Genomic DNA, 23153 nt, shown 5'->3' on the forward strand with positions numbered 1-23153 from the left:
CCCCTCCCCCCCACATCCATCAGTCCTCAGTTTTTGTCAGCATTCAAGAGTCTCTCATGGTTTGCCTCTCTCCCTTTCCCCCACCATTTCCGCCCTTCTTCTCCCGCTTGTTCCTCCGTCAAGTTCAGAGGCCACTCTTTGAGAACCACTATCTAAAAACACTTTTAATCCATGACTTTAATGGGAGACCCCACTTTGTAGCCTCCAAAAATCCTTCAACATAATTCAATCACTTTATGGGTACATATTTAAGTATTACTAAAATATAATAGCTTTTGGTCTTGTGAATCTGGCCTAGCAAAACAGACTTGAGGGGGCTTGTAAATTAAGGACTCAAGGCTCCCAGGATAACAGGTGCATATGATACATCCATTTAATGTTAATCCCAGTTAATCATCACTGAGGCTTAGGGGTTGGCCTTAAAGTATCTAATGTGACTCTTGACTTCCTGAGACATTCATGGAAACACAATGGACACCAACTGAACCCTAAGGAGTAATTATGCACCTGACTTGCTTGACAACATCAAGACCATATATCAAGTTCTCCAAGGAACACTAAAGGCTTGCTACTCAAAGTATAGTCAGTGGACCTGCAGTATGGGCGCCACCTGGGAGCAAGTTAAAGAGCTAAAATTTCAAGCCCACTCCTAATCTAACAGAATTCACACTTTATAAGAATTCATAGGTAATCCCCAGACAGACCAACATTTAGGAAGCAAGTCGGACACTATACACACAGGAGGCTCTGACATGTTACTTTGAAAAGCACTAAGCCAAACATCTGGACTTCTCCACCTTCATGGAAAAAACCCTAGAATTCTGAACAGACTATTGACATTATCTTATAAAACAAATAAATGCTAAAATAATTAGTGTCAAAGGTAAGAACCCCTCTCACCTGGCTAATATGTTTTTTAATCTTGTAGTTAACATTTCACATTTACAAGTTCTCACAAACACATTACTTAAGTCACTGAGGACAGTTTCCTTCTATTGCTTCTAAACTTTCTAGCTCATGAACTTGAAGCAGCAGAAACATTACTAAACGCTTTACTTATTCCAATAGTATTCCAATAGTTTGATCTCAGTACATAGATAAGGAGTAGGATGGCTCAAGCATTATTCCAGTCGTGCAATAACAGACCACTTATCATAGTTCTCACAACTCGGAATTGTTTCAAGCTTTCTTCAAAGGAGAAAGGCTTAGTTTGCCTCAAGTACATTAGTAGAGTGTGAGAAACACATATGCATGAAAGCATTATCCTAACACTGCCTAAACATGGTCCTAAAACTGCCATTAACTAAATCTTCTCGAATGGAATGGATAGTAAACCAATTTCCAATCAAATTTTGTAGAGAAGACCATCAAATCTAAGACTCACTGTCATTAACCTAAAACATGCTTTTCGTGATTTCTTTGAGGCACATTTATGACAAAATTCTGAGACTGTATTATCAAAAGTGGGCTATATTGAGCTTCTTCATCTTTACTGTAAACACACATAAGTTCTAGCCTAAGAGAAACCAATAATACCTTCCCTAAAAATGACTTAGGCCTAAATATGGATATACGTAAAGATGGCATATACATGCAACCCTCTGAGCAGTATGAAAGTGACTCAAAAGCCTCTCTGCCTGGATTCTACAAGTAGAATACCAATTAAGAACTTTTACTCAAAAAGTGCTAGGAAAGTTGAAATCACATAAGCTTATAATATAAGCAGTTCAAATCAGTTTTCCTTCATATATAAGCTTTTCTGCATTTGGAATTCATTTTAGGTAATGAATTTAAGTTGTGAAACATGATTTCGGCACTTTCATGTTTGAGAAAAACTCCATTTGGGAAGACCAAATCTGAATGAACAAATGAAATGCTATTAGTTTTTTTTTAAAATACTAAAAATGATTATTAATCTGACAGCACTTGTTACTTTATCCAAGTAGTGGCACCAGTACCCAAACAAGGCCTGACTTCAAAATATTAATCATTATTTTGGAAAGTCAGGGATAACAACAACATCAGAACCCTTGACTGGTTCCATACTTAGGAAATACAGGTATGAGACCAACTAGAACATTACTCTTCCTGTTGACAGTCCCAAGCACATTTTTTGTACTCTGCCCAATATATTTCAGGGAACGAAAGATGAATTCACAGCTCACTGAGTCCTGTCAACCTCTTCAGAAACATTCAGGAGCCAATATGATACTCAACAGTAGCTTCAATAAGTTCAGGACCTTGAATGATTTGCATGCAGTACTGGAATCCTTACTCTACAGCATATAAATCAGTAACATACCAGTTACGGTTGTTACAGAACACTTGAGCCAACATACACTGATCCATAAATTCATACGCTATTTAAGCCAAGATTTCCTTCACCTGCAAGCTACTTAGAAGCAAATTCTAGTTTAAAGTCCATATTCACACTTCCAGAAAAAATTTCAAAGAAATTACTAAATTTAGTTATATTTAGTCCATACAGTGAATCGGAACAAGACTCCCACTTTTGATAATACTAATGAAATATCTACACAATGTTACCAACCTGCCCCACCTATAAAGAAACACTATTTCATTAGTAACAAAGCTTACTTTTGTATAGCGATGAGGGGACTTGGAGGCTGGTTGCTTCTTCAGGTCAAGAAAGGCATCTCCGTTTTCTGTTTCTCCCACACTTCTCCTATCCATGGCTCCTTGGTCTACAATTCGTTGCACCTGGAAAATAAATCAGCAAAACTGTCATGGAGAACAATACATTTTCAGAGGTCTTGACCGTTTAAAATACTGAAATTCGTTTATCTCTTAAAATGACTACCTTTTAAAAACAAGGCCTTATTCAACAATTATTCTATAAACCAGAACCCACTGGAAATAGAACGACTGATACTTAGTTAGCTCTTCTAGTAACGTGTTCTAAGCATCAAAAGGGTACGAGAAGCATAAGTGGAAGGTGCCCAAATCAGGGTACAGCCTTCAAGTAGCTTTAAGACAAAAAGAAACCAAAATTAATCACTGCCACCCATGAGGACTGTTCAGACAGTAGTGGGGAGTTTTCCGAGCGGGGACAGGTAGGAGACTTAGTTGGGGCTGGGGATCCGGGAAGTCGGACTGTGGTAAAGTGCCTGTCACTTGCCAATGGACGGCGCCAGCTGCCCCTTGTTATCCAGGGGCCAGGGACTGGGGCTGGGGCCCGAGCGCCCCTCACCCGGCCGGCGGCACCTGTGGCCATGTCAGAGGTGCCCGTGACAAGGAAGAAGGGAGATCCTGCTTCAGCTCCGAAACTCGGCTTTCCCGGGCCGCGACCCCAACCCCCGGCCTCTCGCGCAGGCCCCGGCCCAGCGGCCTCCTTCGGAGGAAGGGCGGGGACTGTACTCACGGAGGAGAGGCGGGCCGGAGGGAGCGGGGAGGCCGAATCCTCCGGCCCGGCCGCTCCAAACTGGAGCCGGCGCAGGCCCGCCGCCGTCCGCCCCAGCCCGGCGGCTCGGGCCCCGCCAGCCCGCCCGCTGCCTGCCGGCCGCCTTGCTATCCTCGCGTCCCAGCCCGCCCCCCGCGCGCGCCCCGGCGCTCGCGCTCACGCACGCGACCCCGGGAGCAGCGCGCCCGCGCTCCTGCCCTCGCTGCGGTCCTTGGCGCGCGGCGCCCCGGCTCCCGCCACCACCAGGCCCTTACTCTGTGCCTCCACCGCTCGGCTGCCCTTCGCTTCGGCCGCCGCTACCCTCCCCACCGCCCGCGCCGGTCCGAGGGCTGCTCCGCGCGGCCTTCGCTCTCGCCCCCCCCCCCACCAGCTCGGACTGTCTCTCTTCAGCCGCCGTAACCACAACCCAACCCTCCGTCCCTCCTCCCAGGCCCCCCTCCCCCCTTAATAACTCCCTCCACGCACCCGGGCCCCAGCACCGCCTTCACCGCCGCGCGCCCGGATGTGAGGTGGCTGCGGCGGTGCCGGGCGGAAAAGAGAAACATCGCGGCGCGCTCCCGGAGCGCCGGCCCGTCCGTGCGTCCGGCGGCGGGGAAACGGAGGCGTGGAGGAGGTGGCGGCGGCGGGGAGGGGACTGGCGTGGCGACGGCAGAAGTCGGTCCCAGTGCTCGCAGGCGGTCGTCCGGGGCAGCCCTGGGGAGGACGCTGCATTCCCACGCGCGCTTCGGGGCGGAGCGGAACGGGGCGGGCTGTGCTTGGAGGCCGCGCCTGGCAGTTCTCTCTGGAAGGCGGTGGCACCAGCGAAGTGGGCAGGGGTCTGCGGCCTGGTGCGACTTGGGGAAGAGTCGACTTCGACGTTCACACGCTTCACAACAGTGAAGCCTGGGGCTTCGGCAGTGGAAGTCTGAGGCGAACCGGGGGGCTTTTGAGCTTCCCAGTTGGGGACGCGAATCTCAGGTTTCTCATTAATGTTATATTGGTCAAAGCCCGAACAACGTTTGAGTTTTCGCTCTCCTTTCTAAAATGGCCTCTTTCTATAAATTTATGAGATTATGCGTTGTTGCATTAACAGACTTGCCGCGACTGCTGTTGATTGAGCGAAGGGCGACTGACAGATTCCTTGAAAGGTTTTTTTCCACCGATCATAACTCAAACCTTTCCAGAGCGTGCACGGGAAGGGTAAGGGTCAAGTGCTTCGCACAGCGGCGAGACTCTGGCAAACATAATTTCCCCATTCTGAGACGTAAGAGTAACTGGGGAGGAGCGATCAGTAAAGGTATGACGGTGATCACCTGTGAGCCTGATCTGCCGTAGTATCACGAGCCCCAGTCTCTGTTCCGTGCGGCCGCCTGGTGTTAATGTCAAATGATGCGTGGGCGTAGAGGGACACGTAATTTCTCTGGCCAAAGAGTAGTGAAGTCTACATTTCTTCGAAGGGGCCTACTTTCTTTGTGTTTCACTTGTAAAATCAGGGGATTGGGCATTGAGTGATCACTAAGTTCTCTTCCCAGGAGTCTTGGCAACCGAGAAAGTTATGAAAACGTTTTTCATCTGTAACACGGAATAAAGTGTGTTTACTATCGTTGCAGGCAAGAGGCAGAGGGAAACGTTTGCAAATTGGGCCCGAGTTTGTATCCCAGCTCTACCACACACTACAGGTCATTCTACAGGGGAGAATTAGGCTATTTATCCTTAGCCTTGATTTTCTAATCTGTAAAATTGAAGATTACCCAGTCGTAGGGGCTGTAGTCAAAAAGGTTAAGGTGGTTAAAAAGCCTTATTACTGGTTTTGTGTGTGTGTAAGTAATTGTAAGGAAACGTTCATCTTAATATTTTAGAAATAAAGCTGTTTTGGGAATCCAGATTTTTCTGAAGGAAATGGTCTAATCCCATTGCTATCAGGAATAGAAAGAATGGGCCTTCTTCACAAGCTCTTAAATCCTGGCTCTGCCACTTAGCGTGAAACCTAAGGCAGTCATTTCACCTTCCTGGACCGGTTTATTCCTCTGTCAAAAAGGGACAGCAGTGGGGGGCCTGGGTGGTTCAGTCAGTTAAGCGGCCAACTTCGGCTCAGGTCATGATCTTGTAGTTCATGAGCTGGAGCCCGGTGTCAGGCTCTGTGCTGACAGCTCCGAGCCTGGAGCCTGCTTTAGATTTTGTGTCTCCTCCTCTCTCTGCCCTTCCCCTGCTCACGCTGTCTCTCAAAGATAAATAAGCACTCAAAAAAATTCCTTTTTTATTAAAAAAAAAAAGGAACAGCAGTACCTACTTTTCAGGATTATATCTAACTCCCACTATAACATTAAAAACCTTGCTCTAGTCACCTATGGCTGCATAATAAACCACCCCCAAACTCCAGTGGCTTAACTCAACATTTATTTGCACCCAAACCTGCAATTTAGGCCAGTTCTGGCTGGGGCAAGCCGGTATCTGCTCTGTTTAATAGGTGGAAGGCTTGGGGCTAGAATCATTTAGTGGCTCACTTATTCACATATTTGGTGTTTGATGGTGACTGTCAGTTGGGACTACTGGAGCAGTTGGCTAGAAGTTTACACATGGCTTCTCTCTGCAGCCTGAGCTTTTCTCAAAACATGGTACCAGGATTCTGAGGGCAGCCAGTTGCTGAATTGTCTTTTCTAATCTAGCCTTAGAGCCACTTGCTGTTCTGCCAAACAACAAAGTGTTCCTTAGATAGAAGTCACCAAAGGGAGGGGACTTAGACTACTTTTATATGGGAGAAGTATCAGTGAATTAGTGGACATATTTTCAAATTATCACAAACATACATAAAATCTGCTCAAGGCAATGTAGCTACCATGATAAAGGCCTGGAGCTAATTTTCTGGGCCCTCTGGTCTATCCTAGTTGGGATCCAATCTTCCACCAGGCTCTTCCATATCTTGTAGAACCTTGGTCTCAACTCCCTTATTTTTCAGAGACTCCATTTGTCCTTGTGAAAAGAGAAAAACAATACCTGGGAATAAAGGTAATAATTTACTAAAGGAGGGCATCTATAAATGTCTTTCACCTGTTCATGCAAAAGCTAGATGCTTGCAAGTCCTTGTTTCATTGATTGTAGCTTTTGAGTATCATTCTCCTTGGTAGGAATGATAGTTTGTAATTCTAAAATGCCCCTCTTTGCAGTCAATGCATTTTCAAATATCAGCATGAAAAGCCTCTTTGAGATAATAAGAGAAATTACTCTTGTTCTTTAATAAATATTTGTAAGGTCTTAGTTTAGGTTCAGTTGATTCAAAGTTTGGCATAAGGGGACTCAGAAATTCAGTCTGTTGGGGGAAATTAGTCCAAGAGCAGTAGAGAAGCAAATGAAAATACTAAAAACCTGGTAATTCTGGAGCAGCCTCATCTCAGACAATTGGGATTACACCCCAACTACCCAGCGGATCTGTAAGTGGGCTTTTTCTTTTTCATTTTTTCTTCAAGGGTAATCCCTGCTTCCAAGAAAATAAAATTTCAACAGTTCACAAGTGTGGCATTATGTGCTCAGGATAAAGACCATAAGAAATTAAGGGACTTTTATAAGACCACACAACAGGGTCACCTGGGTAGCTTAACTGGTTGAGCATTCGACTTTGGCTCAGGTCATGACCTCATGCTTCATCAGCTTGAGCTTCCCCCCTCCCCCCAAAATCACCACAAATTATTTGGAGTACCTCTATCCTTTCTGGTGCTTTATATCTTTGATTTTATTCATGGCAAATACTTAAAACAGAGCCAGATGAAATCATGCAAGTGCTCCCTCTAGCTGTTAGGCTCATCTTTCCTGACAGGAGTAATTATTTGCATTATAACTCAAATGAAAATACCTTTCGTCCTTTCCTAAATTAGAGTTGTTGGTAGTAAAGGCACATGACAGGACTAAAGTACCCGCAAATCATCTAGAAAGTATAAAGTACTTGTAAGACAAATTTTGCAGTTAGTAAGTATTAGTGTTAATTAGGACTCTGAAACTCACTCAATTAGTCATCCCTAAAAGATTGGTTCCGGTGTTCTGCTAAAGTGGAACTTTTAAACAACTTGTTTTTGGTAACAAAAATTAGCATACGTAAAAATTGAGCAAAAATGCAAATTACCTGTGTGATTCTTATCCAGGGACACTCAAGTTATTTTACCTGTTTGTAATATAAAATCTTTCAAGTATTTAAATACAAAATGCTAGCCTTTGCTCTCTCCACCAGAAATCTCATGTGCTTTCAAATATTTTATAAAGTACAGGAGAAAAGCATATAAAGATGTCCCACCTACTTTATCTCACCCCTATTTTTGAAAGTTCGGAATAGACTTCGTTTTTAAAAATTTAACGACTATTTACTAACAATTAGTGATAGTTAATCACAATTTTAAAGGAAGAGTTAAAAGAAGATACCAGCTGGGGATAATTTAAATTCGGGGGCTGCTGAAAGACATCACCCCTGCCTTTCCAGATTGACTACGTCCCTGGTCCACGCGTGCGCACCCTACTTAGGGGCTAGCTGGCACTCCTGGGAACGAACCGTGGAGAACCAAGAGTCAGAGAGGCCCACGCGGGAGCCTGAGGCGGCGGGGCAGGGAAACCTTAGTCACCATGCTTGCAGCACGAGGCGTAGCTCCGAAATCCGCTTCGAAATAGCTCCTACCCCTCTTGTCTAAAAGTAGCTGTAGGAAGCTGAGCTCCGAAAGAAGCGAGGGCGCCGAAAACTCTCTTTGGAGTTGCCCGGACGATGCAGTCAGCCCCACACCTTTGGGCCAGCTTGGTGTTGCAGGTGCACCTCGGCTGCAGGAGGGAGGCGTGTCACTACCGGACTGAGACTGCGCGAACTACAGGGTCCCTGATTGGGCGTCTCACATGCACGCCGCGTCACCGTGGAGACTGGGCGGGCGCGTGCGAGACTCCAGAGCAAAGGCCCGGGAAGCGCCCAGGCAGGTGGTGGTTTCGGGGGTTGAGGAGGTCCAGCCACGTCTGCCCGCTCCTGCCGGGACTTCTCGAGGCGCGAGGCTAAGGGCTCGCCTTGTCCAGGTACGAGTCTGGGTCGAATCGTCCCCAGCCTGTGAGTGTCGGCCCCCTCGGTTGGGCGGCGAGAACATTCCTTTTGAGCTGGGCCCGGTGACCGACTCTCCTCTCTGAGCCTCCGCGTCCTTCCTTCTCTAGAAGTGCAAGCGATGCTGCCTAACCACGGGCAGTGATTCGGGAGTGGAAGAGGTGTGAAGAGAGTGCGCAGGACTCTCGGAGCCCGCCTTTCTCGCCCAGCGCGGTGTTCGCGTCCTTCTCGACGGGTGCTGCTTCCCGTCAGCGATTTGGTGCCCGGGCCCCGGGGCCCCACGTCCTCCCGCGCTTCTGGTGCGCTGAAGGCGGGGGCGGGGGCGCGCGTCGCTGCAAGGCTCTTTAGCGGGCGCAGACCCCTGCAGCGTGGCGGGGCCAGAGGCTTATGCTCACAGACCTAAGGGTCCCTATCTGAACCCCGAAGGGGGCTCAACAGAACAAAAACAGTGAAGCCTCTCCAGCAGTGGGAGACCAATGCTTCATTTTTATTTCATGAGAGGCCATTCAGGTTTCTTGTCAACAGCCTCTGTGTAGATGCTACATAGTAAAATGTTTGTTGAACAGACGGTGGTAGGGACCGGATCACCGGCCCTATAGTTTAACTAATTACCCCAGTTAGATACTTCGTTGGTAAAATGAAATGGCTACCGCCCGTTTGGGTGGTTGTTAAAAAGCAGGCAATTAATGAAAATGTTTAGTACTATCTATACCTGGCACAGAGTGCCCGCTACGTAAGTGGTGTTTTGTTTTTTATTCGTTTTTGATTTCGTGGTACCCACCTAAGTGCTAAGAAACTATGAGTCTTCCAATGTCAGAGAAACCTCCCTGGAAGAAGTAGTTGAAACTTACTCTGTGGCTTAAGATAGCAGTTTAGGTCTGTCTTTGCTTTACTTTAGTAGGTGCATTCATTTTTCGTTGTTAGCAGCTACAAAATACTACAGAAACTTCTTTTCTTATTATTTTTTTAATGTTTTATTTATTTCTGAGAGAGAGAGACAGCTGAGCAGGGTAGGGTCAGAGAGAGTGGGAGATACAGAATCTGAAGCAGGCTCCAGGCTCTGAGCTGGCAGTCAGCACAGAGCCCGACGCGAGGCTCGAACCCAAGAATTGTGAGATCATGACCTGAGCCAAAGTCGGACGCTTAGCCGACTGAGCCACCCAGGTGCCCCCTACAGAAACTTCTTTAAGAAGTTAACTTTAATTTTTCAAATATATGTGATTTTAAAAACTAATAATAAAAGTTTGTAATAGAAAATAGCCCCATACCCCAGTTTTAATTTCCATTTTGCTAGCTCTTTCTCCCGATCTTCTGTAAGTTGGAAATAAATATCCTTATGGGTGATGTTTCCTGATTTTTTAGTTTTGCACATAAAGTATTGACTGTTATTTGTGGAAGATAAGTGCTTAGCTCAGTTTTCCTTCCATCATGTCGCCAGTGTAGTTATGTGTTAATTTAATGTTAAATTAATGGTCGGGCACTTGGGGGTGGCTCAATTAGTTAAGTATCTGACTCTTGGTTTTGGGTTTAGGTCTGATCTCATGGTTCAGGAGCTTGACCCCACATCAGGTTCTGCACTGATGGTGAGGAGACGGCTTGGGTTTCTCTCTCTCCTTCTCTTTCTGCCCTTCCCCTCCTGTGTGTGTGTGTGCCCGCGCGCGCGTGCTTGCTCAGGGCGCTCTCTTTCTCTCTCTCGATAAATAAACAACAAAAATTAAAAAAAAAAAAAAAGGTCAGGGGTCTTTAACATTTCATGGCTAAATCAAATAGAGTACTGCAACTCTTCTTTCTTGTACATCCGATTCTTTTTCCTGAGAATTAATAATTATCTTATTTTCTTATTTGCCTGGTATTACATACACAGATCACTAATTTTTTTTCCTGTATACTTCAGCATTTCTCATATACTGAAGATATGTATATGAGAAATATACATATTTTAATTTTAATTTTAATTTTCTGCAAAATTACTCTAAAAACAGTCCATTTCCTCTTTTTCTTGGCTCCTCTGCTCTTATCTGAACTGGTGGCTCTGTGCCTGCTGTACTCAGTTCTAATCCCGAGACTTCTTTTCACATCTATCCCGGATTTGCTTCTTTTTGCTATTTGTAGTGAATTCACTGTTGCCTGTATTTCTGTTTGTTTTTTTTTTTTTTATATTTTTATTTATTTCTAGGAGAGAGAGAGAGAGAGAGAGCGTGAGCAGGGGAGGGTCAGAGAGAGAGGGAGACACAGGCTCCGAAATAGGCTCCAGGCTCTGAGCTGGCAGTCAGCACAGAGCCCGACGCGGGGCTCGAACCCACGAACTGCGAGATCATGACCTAAGCGAAGGTCGGACGCTTAACCGACTGAGCCACCCAGGCGCCCCTGTATTTCTGTTTTTTAACCTTAATTTGCTTCCTTGGTTTTTTGGATACATTTTCCTCTAATAACTGCTACTTCTACTTCCTCCTCCTCTTTTTCTTCCTTAAACAGCAATTCACTGATTGAAATGTTCAGTGGTTTTTTCAATATAGTAAGTTATGCAACCATCACCATACTCAATTTTAGAACATTTTCACCACCCAAAAAAGAAACCCTTATCTGTTAGTAGTAATTCCCCATTTCCCTTCAATCCTCCCAGCCTAGAGAACCAGGTATTTAGTTTATAACTCTTATAGACTTATCTGTTCTGGACATTTCATGTAAGTGGAATTGTATGATTATTATGGGTCTTTGTAATTGGCTTCTTTCACTTAGCACGTTTTATTTAGCATGCAACCATATTTTAATATGTAACAGTACTGTTTCTTTTTATGATTGCATAATATTTCATGGTATGGTTATACCATATTTTTGTTTGCCCATCCATCAGTTGTGGACATTTGGGCTTTCACTTTCTTTGTTGTTATTTTTTTTCGCTATTATTAATAATGTCACTGTGAACATTCATGTACAAGTTTTTGTATAGACATTTGTTTTGAGTTCTTTGGCTATGTACATAGGAATGGAACTGCTGGATCAAACGATAACTCTATTTTTCTTTTAGAGGAACTGCCGGTTTTCCAAAGTGGCTTGTACCATTTTATATTATCACCATCAGTGTATGAGGGTTTCACTTTCTCTACATCCTCACCAACACTTACTATCTTTTTGTCTTTTTATTTTGAAGTTTAAGTAATCTCTACACCCATCACGGGGCTTGAACTCAGGACCCTGAGATCAAGAGTCATTGCTCCCTCCAACTGAGCCGTCCAGGTGCCTAATCTTTGTCTTTTTGATTACACCCATCTTAATGGTTATCTCATTGTGATTTGATTTGCATTTTCCTGATGGCTAATAAGATGTAATGTGCTTATTGGCCATTTATGTATTTTCTTTGGAGAACTATCTGTTCATATCCTTTGTCCATTTTTTAAATTGGGTTGTCTTTTTATTGAATTGTAGGAATTTTTAAAAATATAAGCTAGATGTGTCTCTTAGATTTACAAGTATTTGCTCCCATTCAGTGGGTGTTCTTTTCACTTTCTTGATGGTCTCCTTTGAAACACAACTGTTTTTAATTTTGACAATGTCTACTTTTCCTGTAACTTCTCAAGAACCAGGTAGCTTAAGCTTTTTCTCCTTGCATGTGGTAAAAAGTGTTTTGATCTACTCTGACATTTAGCTTCAGTGCAGGACCTTTCATCTGAGGATTTATTCTTCAGTTTTAAGAGACTTTCTTCTTCTTCCTCTTTCATTCTCTCATATCTCTCTGGAATACCTGCTACTTGCATATCTGATCCCCTGGATTGAGCCTCTGATTTTCTGAATTCTTTTTCTCTTGTCATTTCTCCCTCCCTTTCTCTTTCTGCGACATTTCTTTCTTTCTTTCTTTCTTTCTTTCTTTCTTTCTTTCTTTCTTTCTTTCTTTCTTTCTTTCTTTTCAAGTTTTATTTATTTCTGAGAGAGAGAGAGAGAGAGTGTGTGAGAAGGAGAGGGTCAGAGAGAGAGGGAGACACAGAATCTGAAACAGGCTCCAGGCTCTGAGCTGGCAGTCAGCACAGAGCCCACCGCGGGGTTCGAGCCCACTAACCATGAGATCATGACCTGAGCCGAAGTCGGACGCTTAACCAACTGAGCCACCCAGGTGCCCCTTGGGACATTTCTTCAATGCTATCAGCCACTTTCTAATGTTTTAGCTTTCCTCTTTCTTGTTCTTCTTTTGTTTTCTTTTAAATAATCCTTATTTTATTCAATGGGTTATATTCTATAATATGTACTCTTTTGTTCTTGAGGATATTAACTATGAGTTGTCTTCTTTTGTTATTGGTTTTGTTTTTCTTCTTTTCTCCATATTGTCTTTGTTTCCTCCAGAATTTTAAGAAACATTTTATTATGAAAATTTTCAAGTACATATAGTGTGTACCCATCACTCAGTTTCAAAAATTATTAACTTATGAACTATCTTGTTTCATTTATACCTCTGCCCACTGTGTCCTCACTGGCTTAATTTCATTTAATTTTCACCTTGAAATAATTTCAGCCTTACCAAAAAATCCAGAGAACTCCACCATATACCTTTATCCACGTTTACTACTTTCCCTCCCATTTTAAAAAGTCTTTTCATGATGGTTGCAAGATGGGGGTTTTCCAACCCTACACCTTCTTCCACATTTCTCAGTGGGCATTCTGTGTATGGCTGAGCTCTCCCTTCTCCCACATGTATCTGTCTTCATTTATTTTCAGCCTTGACTCATGGATAGCAATTTTATTGGTTTTATTACTCTCCTTAACAGTTTTGGTGCGCAAATTTATCCTATCTTATCTGTAATTTTTTTTGGTATATTCTGTAAAAGATGAGGTGCCATTTCAAAAAAACATTATTAAAACATGTTTTAGTATAGAAAAAGTTTAGGGGTACCTGGGTGGCTCAGACACTTAAGTATCTGACTTTGGCTTAGGTTATGATCTTATGGTTTGTGAATTGAACTCTCAGCTGTCAGCACAGAGCCCACTTCAAATCTTCTGTTCCCTCCTCTCTCTGCCCCTCCCCTGCTCACGTGTTCTCTCTCTCAAAAATAAACACTAAGAAAAATAATAAGTTTAAATATCCCTGATTGTTTCTTGTGGTGTTTTTGTTGTTGTTGTTATTTATTTTCTTTTTTTTTTAAGTAGGCTTCATGGCCAGTGTGGAGCCCAAAGTCAGGCTTGAACTCATAACTCTGAGTTTGAGACCCGAGCTGAATCAAGAGTTGGATGCTTAACCAACTGAGCCACCCAGGTGCTTCTAAAGTTTATTAATTTATTTTTAGTACTCTTGACACCCAGAATGGGCCTTGGACTCATGACCCCAAGATCAAGAGTCACACGCTCTTACAATTGAGCCAGCCTGTTTCATGTTTTTTGTTTGACAGTTGGTTTGTTGTTAGATTGTTAAAATAAAGATCCAAAATTGAAGTCCATATGTTGCATTTGGTTGCTGTGCATCTTAAGTGTCTTTTTTTTTTTTTTTTTTAATTTTTAAACTAATCTCTACGCCCAATGTGGGGCTCAAACTCACAATCCAAGATCGAGTCACATGCTCCCCTGACTGAGCCAGGCAGGTGCCCCTTTAGTGTCTTTTAATGTATAAGTTCCCCCCTTTCCTTTGCTGTTCACTTATTGAAGGAACTGGTTGTTAGTCCTCTGAAGTTTCCTATATCATTGATTTTGTAGATTGCAAAATCATTTTTACTCCCTCTATTTTTTTGTTTAATAAGTTGGTACTTCGTTGTAGATGAGGCTTGGTATTTAGATTCAAATTTTTGGTAGGAATACATCACAGGTTGTGGCACTTCCTCAGATTCCTTTGTTTTTGTCTCTTATTGGAGGTCACACTCACATGCCCTGTGATTCTTGACTCTCTATTCATACTTAAGTGCCAGCAACTGAGAAATGAATTGAAGCTCCTAGTGTTAGCCTGCGTTTTCACTGAGGGAGGTGGGCACAAATATGAGAATTTTGAGGGCTGTGTTCATTCTTAGCATCTTCTGTGAAGAATCTTCTGATATTCTGACTGGGAGGTACCAGTCTATCTGCCAGCATTCTGGAAGCAGTGTGGAGAAAGAGCTGAATATCCTGCCTGGCAGGGGTTGGGAGGAGAGCAGGGGCCCCAAACGCCCACCATATAGACTTTTCATTCAGTCCTCTCATTCGTAGCCTGTAGCTACAATTTGGGGAGCCATTCCTTGTTCCTTCTAAACTCTTCTGGGATTCTGTGGGCTTGCTTCTTTTTAGTATCCCACACTGTATGTTAGGCCAGTTAATTTTCCTCCTCTTACTTAATTGCAAAGATTTGTGGAAATCTTTTCTGTAATCTCTTCTCCTATCTCTTAGACCTTAGAGTTTATACCCTTTTGTCCTTTACTGTCATCTCAGGACTTCAATAGATAGGTTTAATGGGGCACCCACACCTGCTAATCTTGTTTTTCTTGCATGTCTTTTGTATTTGGTTATTTGTATATCAACCCAGGAGCAAGTTCATATTCATACATATGCTCACTGGGATCTGTCTGGGTCTTTCTAGTATTTATATATTTCATCTGTCAGGTTCCAGACATTGTTTTAGATACTGGAGATCTAGTAGTAAGAAGGTCAGATATGGCTTCTGTTTTCATGGAATTTATATTCTAGTAGGGAAAGCAGATAGTAAAGTATTTGGAATGTTGGCACAGAATGTATAACAAAAGGGAATCTTTGACCACAGATAACATTCCATGAAATTATTATAACAAGACATACCCAAGGCAATGACCCATTTATTATAGCAATATTTAGCCAAAAATCCCTATTTGATTATCCTTTAATTTAAAGAAATAGTCACTAATTGTGACCTTTGTTACTTGGAATGTGATACTAGAAAGATTAGGACAAATTTGATGTCAGTAAGGACTATTTGTTGTGTACAGATTAACTCTCTGGCTAATTCCTTGTCTGTCACTGAAATATATGACCTTGATTATAAAGGGTGTTTTTATTCTTTTAGGATGAATGTCTTATAAATGCCTCACAATTACTTGACATAGGACAAGTCCGCCCTATTACCTTTCCTCCACCATGTACTTAAATCTTTTTTTTTTAAATTTTTAAGGTTTTTATTATTTTTTTAAATGATTTTTTTAAATGTTTTATTTTTTTCTAGGAGAGAGAGAGACAGCATGAGCAGGGGAGGGTCAGAGAGAGAGGGAGTCACAGACTCTGAAACAGGCTCCAAGCTCTGAGCTGGCAGTCAGCACAGAGCCTGACGCGGGGCTCGAACCCACGAACCGCGAGATCATGACCTAAGCGAAAGTCGGACACTTAACCGACTAAGCCACCCAGGCGCCCCCCATATACTTAAATCTTACTCCTTGGTCTTACTACTTGAATTAGTTTCCAAAGGCTGCTGTGACAAAATGGTATACGCAGCATGGCTTAAAAACAATAGAAATATATTGTCATTGGAAGCCAGAAATCTGAAATCAAGATGTCAACAGGGCTATCCTCTTTCTGAAGGCTCTGGAAGAGGGTCTGTTGTATGTGCTTCTCTTAGCTTCTGGTGTTGCCAGAAGCCCTTGGTGTTCCTTGGCTTTTGGACACATCATTTCAGTCTCTGCTTTCATCATCACATGCTGCTCTCCCTGTGTGTCTGTCTTCACATGGCATTCTCCTTTCTGTGTGTATCTGCCCCTGTGTCTCATCTCTTTTATTTAAGGTGCCACTCATTGGATTAAGGGCCCAGCTTATTCCAGTGTGATCTCATCTTAATTACATCTGCAAAGTTTCTGTTTCCAAATCAGGTCACGTTCATAGGTACTAGAGGTTGGGACTATAGCATATCTTTGGGGAGGACACAATCCAACCCACAACATTGCTGTTCTCTGCATTTAGAAATAAATAGGGGGCGCCTGGGTGGCTCAGTCTGTTGAGTGACCAACTTTGGCTCAGGTCATTATCTTGCAGTTTGTGAGTTCAAGCCCCTCATCAGCTCTATGCTGACAGCTCAGAACCTGGAGCCTGCTTCGGATTCTGCCTCCGTCTCTTTTTGCCTCTCCCCTGCACTTGCACTCTCTCTTTATCTCTCTCTCAACTATAAATAAACGTTAAAGAAAAAAAAAAGAAATAAAAATGTTATTTAGTTTGTAATGAATATAACTGGTAGAAATTATCACCCAATGAAAATGGAAACTATACACAGTAATTTACTATTGACCAAAAACTGCCCAGACATTCTTATAGGTAACATTGACCATCAAAGAAATTAATGTAGGCAAAAAATAAGAAATCTTGTCTTCTACTGGTGTTCTTATGAAGGGAAGTTGAAGGTCTTGTAGCATCACGTAGACAGAAAGAGCCAGGTATAGCCTTTTTTTTTTTTTTTTTTTTGAATGTGTATTTATTTAAAGAGAGAAAGCAAGCATGAGTTGGGAGGAGCAGAGAGAGAGGGTGAGAGAATCCCACACAGGCTCTGCACTGACAGCATGGAGCTTGACACAGGGCTTGATCTCAGGAACCGTGAGATCATGACCTGAGCTGAAATCAAGAGTCGGACACTTAACTGGCTGGGTAACCCAGGTGTACTGCCAGTTATAGCCTTTTCGTGTCATTTTTCTCTCCTACCAGTTTCCTTTCTTATAACTTTTCAAAAATGCAAGTAAAAAATTTTCAGAGACTTGCCATGTTATCTGGTGTTGAGTTAAGGAAGGTCAGGAGATTAGAAGCTGGCATGTAGCTGTTCAGAAATGTGGCTGCTAACAGGCTTCAGATAATTTACTCTCCTTTCCCTTCTTTTTCTTATAGTTTAAAAAGGAAGATAAGGCTTTGATTCATGAAGAATCTGCTAAGAAGCATATCTCAAGCCACTGGTCGAATTTCCATCCAAAAGGAAGTAAGCAAAGAATGCAGAGGAAAGTGGACTCCAGGTGAGTGATAAGACTTGACGAAAAAAGATAAGTGAAATTATGGCCCATATAAAAACCTGTAAACATTTTGTGAATTAAAATAATAAATAATAAATAAATAGTTTTTCCCCTAAATCATGAGTGGTGAAAAAGGAACTTCGAGTAAGGATTTTTTTTGTCGTTTTGGGTTTCTTCTCTAGAATGTAGAGTATAATGCACATTTCATACCTTATGTTACAGTTCAAAACCATTTTGAGTGCATGAAAATATCCATCATTAAAATTTTGATTTTGAGGGGCGCCTGGGTGGCTCAGTTGGTTAAGCCCCTGGCTTCGGCTCAGGTCATAATCTCGCAGTTGGTGAGTTCAAGCCCCACATCGGGCTCTGTGCTGACAGCTCAGATACTGCAGCCTGCTTCAGATTCTGTCTCCTGTCTCTGTCCTTCCCCTGCTCACAGTTTGTCTCTCTGTCTCTCAAAAGTAATTAACTTAAAAAAAATTAAAAGAAAATAAAATTTTGATTAAAAGAAAATAAAAGTGCTTTATTGAATTCAGTTGTAAACTGACATGTATATAAAATGCTGTGGAAGTAGTGACAGCCTCGAGCTACTGGCAGCTGCTAATAGCTTTTTTTTTTTTTTTAATGTTTTTTATTTACCTTTGAAGGTCAGAGAGAGACAATGCAAGCAAGGGCAGGTCAGAGAGACACACACAGAATGTGAAATGGGCTCCAGGCTCTGAGCTAGCTGTCAGCATGGAGCCCGACGCGGGGCTCGAACCCACAAACTGTGAGATTATGACCTGAGCTGAAGTCGGACACTTAACCGACTGAGCCACCCCGGCGCCCCACTAATAGCTTTTGTAATGTTTTATGATCTCTGAAATTGCTTGGAAAATCATCAGTGAGCCAGTGGTGAAAGTAATTATGTAATGGTCAGAAGGAGACCCAAACCCAGGACCCAGATGTTCAGGCCCTTGGCAGTGGAGGCATAGGCCTGGGCCCCAAAATCACCCACCGTCTTCTGGTCCTTAGACTTCATATAGCAGGTGAATGCCATGAAGCCCAGGCAGTTCATGAAGATTGTGTTGAACAGGGACCAGATAATATGGTTGGGCACCTGTGTCTTGCTGTGGATCACGGTAGTCACCACGGGACTTGAAGTCTGGGCACCCTGAGTACAGCCACCGTATGTTCCATTTTGAACATCTCCTATGTTGTGGGGACACTGGTGTGGGTGCCGGGGAAGAAGGGCTGGGAATTGCCGTCCATGGTGCGAGACAGAGTAGCTGTGGTCTGGATGCTGGATGGTGCTCTGGGTCCTCCCTTTCCCCAGGAGTTTTGATTTCTCTAAAAATTCCTTTTTTTGGTGTTTGGGAATCCCGAGGTTTGAAGTTGTAACATCAAGACTCACTGGCTGTTGTATCTTTCTCCTGCTGTTGATCATGGTTGCTTATAGCCTACACTAAGTTTCTTTTGATTACAAATAGCAGATCCAGTTTTGGCTAACTTTGACAAAAGGAAGGAATTTACAAGAAAGACTGCGGTTTACTAACCATGCTGAGCCACCCAGGGGCCCCTCCTTTATAATTCTTTTAATTTATGAGACCTCAGTGGTAATGCCCTCTCTTACATTCCTACCCCTAGTGATCTATATCTTCTCTTTTTTTTTTTTCCCCTAGCTAAAGGCTGGTCAGTTTTGTTGAAGGACTATTACTGTTATACTTTCTTCCTTAAGCTAATTTGAATTGGGTTCTTACTGCTTATAGCCAACAATGCTAACTAACCTGTAGAAATTTTTTTATTGAATCTACTAGGCCTTGGTGGCAAGGCAGAAGCCAGGGTGTTGTGGCTATTCAGGGACCTATTCTGCACTTGTTTGGACCCTTCCTCTGAATGGTGCCATTTTGGTATTTCAGCCTCCAAAGCCTGTTCAATCTGTGTCTCAGCTCAAAATTCAGTCCTGGGAGAATGAGTCTGGTTGGTCCAGTGTGACTCGGGTTTCTCCTCCTGCTCTAATCCACTGGGATTTGATGGAGGGTCACAAGAGATCCAGCACAGCTGCTGAGGTCCACCCCTGCTGATCCCACGGAAAAGGGACCCTTGAATATGGAATCAGCACCCTGCCCAAGTTTACCATATGATCTGTAGAGTACTCTGCAGACCTGCCTTATTTCATCCTCTGAAGCAAGTTAACCACGGCTTAAAATGAAGTTCTGTGATCTCTGACTCTGGTTTAGTTTCCCTCATTACTATACTGCTTTAGATGTGGGACCTTGAGAGGGGAATATGTTTGCTTTAAAAAAAAACACAAACTGTTAGATATAACACAGATGCAGAAAGGTGCATAAAATGTTAATTATATTATTTTTAAATAAACATGTAATCACTACCCTCCCACCCCAGGTAAAGAAATAGCATATTGTCAAAACCTCAGAAGTCACTTTTACGTATCCTTTCCTAATCACACCTGCTCCTTCTTCCCTAGAGTAAACTGCTGTCCTACCTTAATAGTAATCACTTTCTCAAATTTCTTTATATTTTTACCAGTTATGTATGCATTACTGAACAATGTAGTTTAGTTTGGCCTCTGCCTTTATATAAGTGAAATCATATTGTATGTATTCTTTGGTGTCTTGATTTTTTTTCTCTCAAGGTTTTTATTTTTTTAATGTTTATTTTGAGAGAGTGAGCACGAGCAGGGGAGAGGCAGAGAGAGATTCCCAAGCAGGCAGAGCCTGGTGTGGGGCTCAAACTCACAAACTGTGACCTGAGCTGAAATCCAGTCAGATGCTTAACTGACTGAGCCACCCACCCGAGTGCCTCTCTCTCAAGATTTCAAGATTCTTTCATGTTACTGTCTATAGTTGTAGTTTGCTCATTTTTCTTGCTCTATAATACCACATTATAAGAATATTCCACAATTTATCCATTCTCTTGATGGGCATTTGGGCTGTTTCCAGGTTTTGAATGTGATGAACACTTTCATATGCATAGTTTGGCACACAGTGATTCTCAAGTTTGAGCCTGCATCAGAATGCCCTGGTGGGCTTGGTAAACAGGATTGCTGGTTTCTACTATCCAGTTTCTGATTTAGTACATCTAGAGTCATGCTCAATTTGCATTTCAGGTAAGTTCTCAGTTGATGCTAATACTGTTGGTTCAGGAATCACACTTTGATAACCATTATTTTCAGTATATTATTGGGAGTAGGTTGCTGGATCAAATGATAAGAGAATCTTCCATTTTGCTGGGTAATGGCTTTCTAAATTGGTTGTACCAGTTTGTATTCTCACTGGCCATGTTTGGGTTTGTTATCCTACATCTCACCAACACTGTGCTTTGTGGTGAAAGTGTAGTTATAACTCACTGTGCTTTATATTTCCTGTTGCTATTTCTGTTGCTATTGAGGACTTATTTTGGGGGGTCTGTATCTTCTCCCTCTTTGTGGCTCACTTTTCACTCTGGTATCTTTTGATGAATTAGTGTTTTAAACTTAATTTAGTAAAAATGATCAGTCTTTTTTTAACATTTTTTTATTTATTTCAGAGAGAGAGAGAGACAGCATGAGCAAGGGAGGGTCAGAGAGAGAGGGAGATACAGAATCTGAAACAGGCTCCAGGCTCTGAGCTAGCTGTCAGCACAGAGCCCAGTGTGGGACTTGAACCCATGAACCGTGAGATCATGACCTGAGCCGAAGTTGGACGCTTTACCAACTGAGCCACCCAGGCGCCCCGATCAGTCTTTTTTTATATAATATCTTTTCTGTCCTGTTTCAAGGGATCTTTTCCTTTCCTGAGGTCATGAAGATATCCTGTAGTGCCTTCACTGCTTTATTATTTTGCCTTTCACACTTCTTTCTCTAGATCATTTGAAAGTGATTTTTATGTGTCGTGAGTTTCATTTTTTTTTTTTTCCATGTAGATATCTAGTTTTGCCAGCACAGTTTACTGGAAAGACTTCTCTGCATCCTCACCTTTATTGTTAATCGAGGGTCCCTTTAAGCTAAGGTCTGTTTTTGAGCTTCTTCTTTGTGCCTGAGGTTGATTTGTCCCTGCTATATTAGCTTTACAGTAAAGCCTGAGACTTAAATTTAAGGTCTCACCTAGCATTTTTTTTTTTTTTTTTTTTTTTGGGGGGGAGAGAGAGCATGCATGAGCAAAGGAGGAGCAAAGGAAGAGAGAAAATCCTAAGCTCTCTACACTGCGTGTGGAGCCTGATGCGAGGGTCAATCTCAGGCTGACTGAGATCAGGAGACCAGGACCTGAGCCCCTTTTTTTTTTTTTTTTAAGTTTATGTATTTATTTTTGAGAGAGAGTAAGCAGGGGAGGTGCAGAGAGAAGGAGAGAGAATCCCAAGCAGGCTCCACACTGTGTCAGCACAGAGCCTGACATGGGGTTCAAACTTAAAAACCATGAGCTCATGACCTAAATTGGATGCTTAACTGACAGCCACCAAAAAAAAATGCCCTGAGCCTTTTTTATTTTTCAGTTTTTTTAAATGTTTGTTTATTTTTGAGAGAGAGGGAGCATGTATATGCGGGGGATGGGCAGAAAGAGAGGGGAGACAGAGGATCAGAAGTGGGCTCTGCACTGGGGCGCCTGGGTGGCTTAGTCGGTTAAGCGTCTGACTTTCGCTTAGGTCATGATCTCGCGGTTTGTGGGTTCGAGCCCCGCGTCGGGCTCTGTGCTGACTGCCAGCTCAGAGCCTGGAGCCTGTTTCAGTCTGTGACTCCCTCTCTCTCTGACCCTCCCCTGCTCACGCTGTCTCTCTCTCTCTCTCTCTCCTAGAAATAAATAAAAATATTAAAAAAAAAAAAAAAAAAGAAGTGGGCTCTGCACTGACAGCGGAGAGCCCCATGCAGGGCTTGAACTCATGAACCATGAGATCATGACCTAAGCCAAAGTCAAATGTTTAACTGACTGAGCCACCCAGGTGCCCTCCTAACCTAGTATTTTTAAAAGAATTTTAAAAGAAATTTAAGCTATTCTTGATCTTTGCAATTCTATATAAGCTTCAGAATCAACTTGTCAAGTCTTTTCCCCTTCACACAAAACAAAAACTATTGGGGTTTTAACTGGGAACACTTTGAAGATACAGATCAGATTGGGAAAAATAATTGTATTTGGTGAGTCCTAAAATTTTCCCTGTAGGAATGTTTACAACCTTTTTTTTTCCACCCCCCAGTCATCACTACACCCAACATGGGGTTTAAACTCATAACCCCGAGATCAAGAGTTGTGTGCTCTACCAGCTGAGCCACCCAGGTGCCCCAAATATTTACAACAAACTTTGTTAGATTTACTTCTGTACTTGGTGTTTATGGTTTGAAAACAATATGTAAACATAGTTTTATTTATAGATTTACTCTAACAACTTTCAAATATGCAATATAGTATTACTAACTATAGTCACCATACTGTACATTATATCCCCATGACTTATTTATTTTGTAACTAGCAGTTTGTAGCTTTTGACTCTCTCCACCTGTTTTGACCACCCACCCCTGCTTCTGGCAACCACCAGTCTGTTCTCTGTGAACTTGGTGTTTTGTTTTGTTTTGTTTTAAGATTCCACATATAAGTGAAAACATATGGCATTTGTCTTTCTCTATGTGACTTGTTTCACTTAGCACAATGCCCTTAAGGCCACTGACGTTGTTGCAAATGGCAGGATTTCATTATTTTATTTATTTATTTTTAATGTTTTTATTTATTTTTGAGAGCGAGAGTGAAAGAGAGCATGAGCAGGGGAGGAGCAGAGAGAGAAGGTGACACAGAATCTGAAGCAGGCTCGAGACTCTGAACTGTCAGCACAG

At 42.6% G+C, this 23153-nt stretch overlaps 2 protein-coding genes and 1 pseudogene across 11 annotated transcripts in view; 1 reads left to right on the plus strand and 2 right to left on the minus strand.

Moving 5' to 3' along the window:
• EIF4ENIF1 (eukaryotic translation initiation factor 4E nuclear import factor 1) overlaps nt 1–3968 on the minus strand; it is a 44233-nt gene extending 40265 nt beyond the window's left edge. For 2 of the 6 annotated variants that reach the window (XM_039225415.1, XM_039225408.1), the window contains exons 1-2: nt 3212–3328; nt 2599–2721 (exon numbers count right to left, since the gene is read on the minus strand). In XM_039225415.1, the coding sequence (XP_039081346.1) occupies nt 2599–2721; nt 3212–3235 (147 nt within the window). In that variant the 5' untranslated portion in view covers nt 3236–3328. Of the gene's footprint in view, nt 1–2598; nt 2722–3211; nt 3330–3382; nt 3503–3675; nt 3739–3886 lie in introns of those variants that run through there. The other 4 variants (XM_039225432.1, XM_039225421.1, XM_039225425.1 and 1 more) reach the window with 4 other exon arrangements.
• Nucleotides 3969–8376: 4408 nt separating this feature from the next.
• The window catches only part of SFI1 (SFI1 centrin binding protein), a 102868-nt gene continuing 88091 nt past the window's right edge, over nt 8377–23153 (plus strand). For 4 of the 5 annotated variants that reach the window (XM_039225863.1, XM_039225866.1, XM_039225864.1 and 1 more), the window contains exon 1: nt 17245–17359. In XM_039225863.1, the coding sequence (XP_039081794.1) occupies nt 17337–17359 (23 nt within the window). In that variant the 5' untranslated portion in view covers nt 17245–17336. Of the gene's footprint in view, nt 8438–17238; nt 17360–23153 lie in introns of those variants that run through there. The other variant, XM_039225867.1, reaches the window with a different exon arrangement.
• LOC120227845 lies at nt 18187–18607 on the minus strand (annotated as a pseudogene).

Source organism: Hyaena hyaena, unplaced genomic scaffold (genome assembly GCF_003009895.1).
Source record: "Hyaena hyaena isolate Hyena2069 unplaced genomic scaffold, ASM300989v1 scaffold_19, whole genome shotgun sequence".
Taxonomy (NCBI): Eukaryota; Metazoa; Chordata; class Mammalia; order Carnivora; family Hyaenidae; genus Hyaena; species Hyaena hyaena.